This window comes from Vicugna pacos, chromosome 21 (genome assembly GCF_048564905.1).
Source record: "Vicugna pacos chromosome 21, VicPac4, whole genome shotgun sequence".
NCBI lineage: Eukaryota > Metazoa > Chordata > Mammalia > Artiodactyla > Camelidae > Vicugna > Vicugna pacos.
In genome coordinates this window covers 27,753,543-27,762,514 of record NC_133007.1, presented here as the reverse complement: position 1 = coordinate 27,762,514, position 8,972 = coordinate 27,753,543, and the positions used below count along the sequence as shown (strand labels likewise).

General features: G+C 47.7%; 1 protein-coding gene, 1 long non-coding RNA gene and 1 other non-coding gene across 5 annotated transcripts in view; 2 read left to right on the top strand and 1 right to left on the bottom strand.

The window, feature by feature from the left end:
* The first annotated feature begins 607 nt into the window (after positions 1–607).
* The window catches only part of TUFT1 (tuftelin 1), a 37,936-nt gene continuing 29,571 nt past the window's right edge, over positions 608–8,972 (top strand). For all 3 annotated transcript variants that reach the window (XM_006216996.4, XM_015250129.3, XM_006216995.4), the window contains exon 1: positions 608–739. In XM_006216996.4, the coding sequence (XP_006217058.1) occupies positions 680–739 (60 nt within the window). In that variant the 5' untranslated portion in view covers positions 608–679. The remainder of the gene's footprint in view (positions 740–8,972) is intronic.
* Positions 3,039–3,168, top strand: LOC116284980 (small nucleolar RNA SNORA11). The gene has a single exon (XR_004194664.1). It is a non-coding gene; the product is annotated as a small nucleolar RNA SNORA11 (small nucleolar RNA).
* On the bottom strand, positions 4,058–6,776 carry LOC140688113 (uncharacterized). Its single transcript, XR_012062864.1, has 2 exons — positions 6,579–6,776; positions 4,058–4,399 (listed from the first exon to the last, which is right to left on the bottom strand). It is a non-coding gene; the product is annotated as an uncharacterized lncRNA (long non-coding RNA).

Below are 8,972 nucleotides of genomic sequence, written 5' to 3'. Positions count from 1 at the left end.
TTCATCCTTTCTCAAGGATGCAAATTCCTTTTAAGGCAATGTGTCCCGCCTCTCCCATCCATGTAAGGACAGCTTTGGTATAAAAGCTTCTGCAAAACAAGCCCCACCCAGAGTCAAGCTGGCTTTGACTTTGGCCTGGGCCTCCTGCCAGGGAAGCGCACTTGCCAGACTGGCTTAGGCCAGTCTGAGTGAGCTGGCCCTGGATCTATATGGTAGAGGAAAGGTTTGCTCAGCTCCACAAAGCCTACAGGCTGGCCTATATATAGGGAGAGGAAAATGTATGGAAGCTTTTTCCAACGCCTCATCCTCCAGAGGCTGGCACGGTGCTTCTCTCTTACGAACACTGGTCTTGTAGTTGAAAGGAGAGGGCAAGACTAATGTTTGAGGTACAATCATTTAACTAGGCAAAACTTCACTTAAGCGGTTAAGTAGCTTCCAAGCCCCACCTTTAGGTAAATCTGAGCGAAAGCAGATGGGCGTGATCTGAAGCTATCAGGCCACGCCCACGTCGCCCTTTTGCTCCCGTTTGTTGGCGAGCGGCGTCCTGGGGGCGTGTCCTATTGCCAGCCCCACCCCTGACGCGCCTATACAAGCGGGCAGTTCGGCGCGCGGCCGCCTAGTAAGAGCCGGACCGCAGGGCCGAGGTTTGGTCTCTGTGTTGCGACCCCTGCGGAAGAAGATGAACGGGACGCGTAACTGGTGTACCCTGGTGGGCGTGCACCCGGAGGGGCAGACCGCGGTAAGGAAAAGCGGCCGCGCCGCCGCCCTCCCTCGGTATTCTCGGTTTCCAATTCCGCCTCTCCCGTGCCGCGCGCGAGTTCCCTGACATCACCTGGCCCTGCGCTCGGTGTGGTCAGCGCCTCCCGGCGCTTCGCTCTTTCCGCCGCCTCGCGGCAGGCAGTGGGAGTCCTGGGGAGTCGCGCATGAAGACTCTTTTGAGGCTCGAGAACTCGGGGCGTCCCTGCCCTTCGAGAGGACACTGCGGCTCCCGCCCGGGACTCGGCGCGGGTCTCCAGTGCGTGCTGCTCGGGCTCCCTGTGGGCAGCTAGTTGGGTCGTCGAAGAGGGAGCCCCGAGGACGGGACTCCTGCGTTCATTTGGACTTCGGTTCCCGACGAGGGGGGTTAGGCTTTTCTGTGGGTCCTGGTGACCTCAGAGGTCCTTCAAAGAACGTCATGGTGCTTTGGGTGATCAGTAGCAAGACAAAGGATAGGGAGTGAAACCCTAGGGCCTGGACTGAAGGATGGGGGCGGTAGAAATCCAAGTACGCCGAGGTTGGCCGGGGACTCTTGCCTTTCGTTAGGAGGGATAGGGCTGTCTTTTTGAGGGTAACCTCTCTGTTCGGATTTCTCCTCTTGCCCGCGTTCAGTTCTGCTCCCCTCCCCTCATCGGCCAACCGATAGCTTCCTGGGACGTTTTGTTGGTTTTGCTTCCGTCTCTAGCCTCCAAGCTCAGGGCAAGCGGATGGAGGGAATGCCAGAACCAGGGCTGAGAAGGTGAGGCAAGTGACCTACGCGAGGGCTTTTGGACGGAGTGTGATTGTGAGGGGAGAGGAGTGCTAACGCGTCTGCTCCAGGGCTGACCCGTCTGCCCTGCTCCCCTAACTCCCTTGACTCCCAGCCCCTTTTCTCCTCACCGCAGCAGACCGTATGATTTTTTTTCTCCTCCAGAGGCAAAGGAGGGTAACTTGTGGCTGAGTATTTCTAGGCTCTGCTTGGGAACTTAACCTAGGATAGATGTGTACTATTTCATCAATTTCCAAGCTGTTGTAGGGGAAAGTGAAATGGAAGTTTTTATCCCTCCCTTTACCCACCCCCCAACTCTGTGTCTGGTTCCCTTCCCCTCTTCCTGTCTCAGCATGCCCTTGAGACAGAGCTAACCCATCTGCACCTGGATTATGGCTCTTTAAAGAATATTTATGAAATAGTTAATCATTTCAAGTTTAGGATATAGATGATCAATTAATTCTGTTCACAGTCCCCTCTCCATTTCTGCCCAGGTTGTGAAGTTTTTCTACCACATTACAACACAGGTCACGCTACTGCCCAAACTCAGTTCTCCCCATCCCTCATCTTCTGTAGCTTACCGATCTCTGCTATGGGACGCAGAAGAGATGGAAAGAATCCATTCTTTGTTGTGTCAGCCACAAGTCCTACTCCATGCGCTTGCTCACTGTTTTGGAATGACTGAGTCAAGGAACAGGGTATGAAGAAAATAAAGGAGAGGGGTGTTTGGGCTTCTTTTTGCTTGCTGTAGAAAAGAGATCCAGAGAAGTCTTAAATCCCAGTCACTGGCAATGCTGAGAATGAACTGACACCTTCTTCTGTCCTTTGCTGTTTTTCTGCTTGTCTGGTGGGGGCAGAAAGAGTGAATTGGAAAATAGTGAAGAATTCAGACAATCTCCAGCCATAGATTAGTTTGAAGCTGATAATGAGAGACCTGTAGAACAGGGGGAGACACAACTTCCTTTTTATTCCTTCTTTCTAGGCTAGACTTGAGAGTTGTTTTACTTCAAAGGTGGGGATGAAATAACTATTGCACAGATCTGGTGTTGGAGACATTCCTGAGCTCTTAAGGGAGGGGAGGAGATGGTAAACAATCAATCAGTCAGGAGACAGGCTTTGTTCTGGATTCCTCTCCTCTGAGCCACCCAGCAGATAGAATTTATGGCTCTGGACATTCCGCAGGAGCTTGTGGTACATTCACACCATTGACTAAGTGCTCAGCACATGTGCTGAGTGAGTGAATAAATAAACGATCGGACGTTTCTCCCTTGTCAGCAGTGTAGACAGTTTTAACTGACTAGTGTGTCCTAGTGAGTGTTGGAACCCTGGGACTGTGTTGGTATTTCTTCACCAGCCAGGCCATGTGCCTTAGTGCACCAAACATGGACATGGAAATAAGGCAAATTTATTCTCTGGGCTGCTTTTATTGTTGGAGGCAGGTACAGGGAGCCAGTGTTTTTCAAACTGCTGATCATAATCACATAATTACTGACATCAACTTAGTGGGTCAGAACCAGCATTAAAAAAGAAGTAGATGATGTGCTCAGAGCAGGAAGCCTGAAGAAATGACTCCTCTGTTCACAACACACTGAACAGGAATCTGGATTCATTGTGACAAGGGGCACAAAACATGCGCCCTTCCTGTGAACAAATACCCTACCTATGTCCCCCTGCACCTCCATGTGGCTGCTGTGCGGGACCCGTGAGGCAGGGTTCGATGTTAGAGGAAAAGCTGTAGTTTTTAGTGGAAGAGTTTGTCATCTAGAGCCTGTCCAATTCATGCATGGGTGGGCCATGAATGGTCTTATAGACATGAAGACTTTGAACCTCTCTTTTCAAGAGAAAGAAAGGAAGGAAAGGATTCCAACTATATGCCATTCTGGAAAAGGCAAAACTATGGAGACAGTAAAAAGATCAGTGGTTGCCAGGATTTTGTTGTGTGAGGGAAGATGAATGTACATAGTATAGAAGTTTTTTCAGGCCAGTGAAAATACTTTGTATGATGTTATAATGATGGACATGTCATTCTTTTGTCCAAACGCATTGAACGTACAACATTGTTCACTTCATTAGAATGAACCCTAAGGTGATCTGTGGACTTTGAGTGACTATGACGTGTCAGTATCTGTTCATCCCTGGTTAAAAAAAAAGTAGCTATTCTGGTGAATGATATTGATAATGGCTATGCATGTGTGTGGGAGGGGGTATTTGGGAGAGTTCTGTACCTTCCTGTCAATTTTGTTGTAAACCTAAAACTGCTCTAAAAAAAAAAGTCCTAAAATAAAAAAAGAACTAGAATTAACACTCTAAGAGTGTTAGGGTAGACATTTTGGGCAAAACTTTTGTTTCAGTTATATATATATATATATATATATATGTATACATATTATATATATGTGTGTGTTTATTTGATTGTGATGTTAAATACTTTTTTTTAGGTCCAAAAAGTTTGCAAGCCACTATAGTAAGTTATACTGGCAAATAAAAGCACAAATTACCCTCAAACTCATTTTTATTGGACATTCCCATTAAGCAACAGAGAGTGGCTCCAGCTAACTTAAGGAGAGGAATTTATTAGAAGGAAATGGGCGGCTTACAGAATTTAAGGGAAAGTTTAAAAAGTCCAACCCGAGGCAGTCCCGGGGCCTCGGTAGGTGGAAGAAAGTGATGGAGGGCTTCTGCTTTTGGGTGAATTGGTTCCAGCTGTTTTAGGTCTTTTTGCCGTTCTGCTTAAGAGTCCAGGGAGAGGGTGTCATTGGCCCCTTGTTCCCTCTGCCCCTTTGGCCAGGGCGGATTGTGGTTCCTTGATTGACAGACCCATCAGATTACCCAGTGAAGGAGGGAAATTCTCCAAAGCAAAACCTAAGTGCTGTTATCAGTGGAGGAGGATGGAAACTGTGTGGCAAAAGCAACAGAGGTTCACTACATTAGACTCTGATTTGAATGATCTCTGATTTTCTTACATAGTCATTTTTTTAATCAAAGGAGTATGTGCATGATTTTAAAAAGAGGTCATAATATCAAAAGGCCTTAAAAGTAAGCTATTCCCTACCCAAGTCCTGCCCCCTGGAAGTTACCACTTTCAACTCTCTTTTGTAGAGTTTACTGCCATGTTTCTAAATAGTGTGCTTATAGTGGTATTTCTTGATTTATCAGTTGTAGACATCATTGCCTTCCGGTTGTAGGAATTATAGGAAAGTTTATACTCCCACCCCTCACATGCTCCCTTTTCCTTCTCCCATCTTCCCAGTGTGATTACAACACAGTTTTTGACTAAACTAGGATTTCTTTTAATAGCCTTGTGATTAAGAGCCTAGTTCTGGGAATCTGACCCGGTGAACTATAGTCAGGGCTTCAGTGTTTGCTTTGCCCAAGGTCACTTTGGTAAATTACTTCATCTCTTCAGTCTCTGTCTCCTCATCTGTAAAACGGGGGTGATAATTGCACCCTTTCCGTAAGGTTATTGTGAGGAATGCATATGAAATATTAAGCACAGTGCCTGGCACTTGGTGAGTGCTCAGTGTTAGTTGTTGCTTCTGTGTGTCACTCACTGGCTAGACTGTTTTAACTTCCCCTGGTCGAGGGATGGAGAAAGAGTCTGGGAACTCTCTGGTCTGGTCATTATGTTGATGTTTGCTCTTACCTGTTCTTTTCCCCTTTCCTCTGCCAATGGGCGATCTTGAGGATGAGAAGGGACCTATAGGTAGACCCTGGTTGAAGACCTGAGTAACCTTTGCTAGTCCCAACTCAGCCGGAACTGTCTTAGTCAGGGTTCATACTTTAGCATCTCCCTCTGGGCTCATTTCCTCCTCCTCCTCTTTCTGACCTCATGGCCAAGGCAGCTGGTATTCCATGATGCTCTGGGCTCTCTGATAAGGTGATTCCCTTTAAGTATTCTAATCAGTGCTGTCCTTAGAGTATTTGCTCTTACTCACTCCAGTCAATTGTCTCTACTTTTTAAAAATCTTGGTCAGTCTAGGCCAGAGGGGTTCTCTCAATGCCTGAATGGATTTGAAATTTTATATCAGCTGTAGGCTGAACCTTTGTCTTTACCCTGGAATAGATGTCATTCCTTTGGGATCTCAGAATCTGAGTTAGTTTAATGCCAAGTCTTTCCTGAGCCCCACTCTTTTTTTTTTTTTTTAAACTAAAGCTGTGATTTATGGAAGGCTTACTATAGGCTTCATTTTCTTTTTATAAAAGCTTTACTGAGATATAATTTAAAGTATACAATTCAATGGTTTGTAGTATATTTCAAGAGTTGTAGTAATCAACACAACTGATTTTAGAACAATTTTGTCACCCCATAAAGAAATCCTGACCCATTAGCAGTCACTCCCCATTTTCCTCCAACCCCTCCCCTCACCTTACCAGTTTACTTTCTTTCTCTATGATTTGCCTGCTTGGAATATTCTATCAAAACGTAATCATATGTGATCCTTTGTGACTGGCTTGTTTCAGTAAGTGTGCTGTTTTTAAGGTTGGTCCATGTTGTAACATGAATCAATATTTCATTCCTTTTTATGGCTGAATAATATTCCATCATATGGATATATTGTGACATATGTTCATCATAAATAAATGTTAGTGGACTTCTGGGTGATTTCTACTTTTTGTATATTATGAATAATAGTGCTGTGAACATTTGTTTCCAAGTTTTGTGTAGGCATATGCTTTAATTTCTCTTGGAAAGAAATACCTAGGATTGGACTTGCTGGGTCAGAATATTTGCATTTTTAAAAGAGGTTTCATCTGGAGTCATTGATGCTTACTCTAAAGGAATGAGTGAATTCTAGGGGGAGAGGGTACACCTCAGTGGTAGAGTGTGTGCTTGGCATGCACAGGGTCCCCAGTACCTCCATTAAAAAAAACCCTCTAATTTCCACCCCCCCCTGCACAAAATGGTGGGAGCCCTGGCTCTGTGAAGCCTGGATAGGGAGGGAACTCCTGAATAGAAGAACCATTGAAGCTTGGTGACTGCCTGTTCCTGCTTCTCATGAGACCTGCTACAAGCTCAGCCCATAAATTCCTCCTCACACCCTTCCATCTCCCCCATTCATTGCCAAGTTCTTACCTTCAGGGGCACCACAGCTGATGTCTCCAAGCCTGCCAGGAGTTTGGGGGATCCTGGGCTCTGCAGAAAGACCTAGGATCAGAGGCTCACCAAATCATCAGACACTTGGCACCAGCTTTTGCCCATGTTTCTCCGGGGTGGGAGTGGTGGGGTGATTTGTGCACCCACATGGTTTCGGTTCCAGACACATGTGCTCAGAGCAGGTGGGACGAGCTTCCTCGCCTGCTGGTAATTATGGCATGTGCCTCTTTGGGTCACCGTGTAGAGTCTTGTGAAACACCTTTGTCTCCTAGGCGTGGGGAGGTTTAGTTGAGGGAACAGGTATGTGCCAGGGAAGCTGGTGGCCCAGATTTAAGCCTGGCCAGCAGGGGCAGGAAGAGGAGAGAAAAATATAGGGTGGGATGGAGATAGATTAAATAAAGAAAGGAAAAGGAAATGATCTTCCAGAGTTTGGGGGCACAGAAGCAAAAATTACAAAGCAAGGTGAGACTAGAGAGGGGAGGGTGCATTTGGGAACGGCCCCCTCATTCCAGGCTGGCTGAGCACTAGGTAGGTAGGCTTCGTGAAGAGAGAATGGCTGAGCAAAAGGGTGTCTCCCTCAGAGCTGAGAACTCAGGAGCCCACCTCCCTACGTGTACACACCCCCACTGCCAGGGCCCGGAGTTGTCCTGTGCCAGCGCTCCAGGGAATGAGAAGGGCCGTGCCACTGAGGGTGCCACCCTAAATCCCTTTTTCTCATTTCACCTCCCAGTCACTCTGGTCAGCCCTCCACTTGTCCAGCCTGTGCCTGTGGGCCTGGGAGCCAGACAAAAGGCAAACACCTGTTTGTTGGCTAATCTGTGGGGAGGAGCAGGAATGATTCTTTGTGCTACACTCAACAAAGAGCCGTCTCTGGCCTAAAGAGCCCTGCAGACCAAGGGCACCTGAGACCAGCAAGCTGAATGGTTGGGAGTCTCAGCCAGGAGACGGTTGACCTCAAACCACTGCATCTGGCCTCTTCGACTTTACTGCTTTTCTCATCGTGGTCTCTGGGGAACCATTGTTTCGAGGCACTGGCTAGTCCCATTTCTCAGAAGGGGAGGACTGAGGTGGCTGCTGCTGCAGCAGCTTGAGAGACCATGCACATTTCAGGTGGGAGAGGGAACAGGACTGAGGGACAGAATGATGGAGGAGTAGGTTACACGGTGAGGCTAAGTTAAGGATGCTGGTTTCCAGCTCAGGGGCAATCTCCACTTCCCTTACTTCCTTTTAGAAAGACCCTTGACCCTCAGCTGCCATCCTGTCTTCATGGCCCCCATCGCTGTGTAGGGAGCGGGAGCTGGGGAGACATTTTTCCCATAGATCCTTCCCCTATTCACATGAGCCTGTGGTGTGAGAACCTCTGGGGCCTCCCCGTTTATCTCCCTATCACTTCTCCTTAGCGTCTTGATCTCTAAGCCCTCAGCTATGTTTACCCCCTCCCCACTTTGAGGAGTGAGTCACAGATGGAGATTTGTTTGAACAGAGTGGAGAGGCTGTCTGTAATTTAGAGGTGGCTCGGCTTCTCCCTAGGAATGTTTATGAGGTTAGAGGCTGCTTACCTTGTGATTAGCTCTGTTCCTTTTTCCCTAGAGAAGATGGTTCCCCTTCCTATCGTGCCTTTCAGAGAGTCTCCGGTGAGGACCAGCCTGCCAGACAGTTTGCAGTGTTCCTAAAGCTCCCTGGAGCCGCTCACGGCCCTGAGGTCGCTTCTGCCCCAGAAAGCAACCGATGGTACCAAGCAGAGAGGGCCTGGGTTCCCTCCGTGGCTGTGGGCTGGGGTTGCGGGGTGAGGTCTGCGGCCTTACAGACTAGACTCTCTGGCTCTGGAGGTTGAGGTGCCAGAGAGAACCCTGGATTAGTTCTCAGGTTCCATTTAGACAGTCTGTCCCACCCACCCCGCTTCCCTTGTAGCCTTTGCAGAGCTCCTTGGGAATGCTGACGCTGCCTCGCCTTTTGAAGTGATTTATGGTTTGCAGAGCACTTTCACACCGTTCCTGCACATCTACTACCTACCTGCCCAGAGTGAAGGCAAGGGAGGTATTCCTACCCCCATTTTGCGGAAGGAAAACTGCCCAGAGAGATAAAGGGATTTGCTCAAGGACTAGTAGGTGTCGTTCAGACTCAGACCCCGCCTCTGGCTCTAAGTTGAGTACTTTTTCTTTCCTTCTCTTTATTTATGTATTTTATTATAGGAGTGTCGCACAAATACATTTTTGTTGCAGAAGTTTAAAACGCTATAGAAGTATATGGACTGAAAGTCCCTTTGCGCTCCAGGTCTCCCCTAGCTTAGTGTGTATGAGTTTCATGCTTCTCCATTGTGCTTACTTTCAAGAAGTGCCAGGGTGGCATGGTGGTTAGGAGCACAGACTCTGG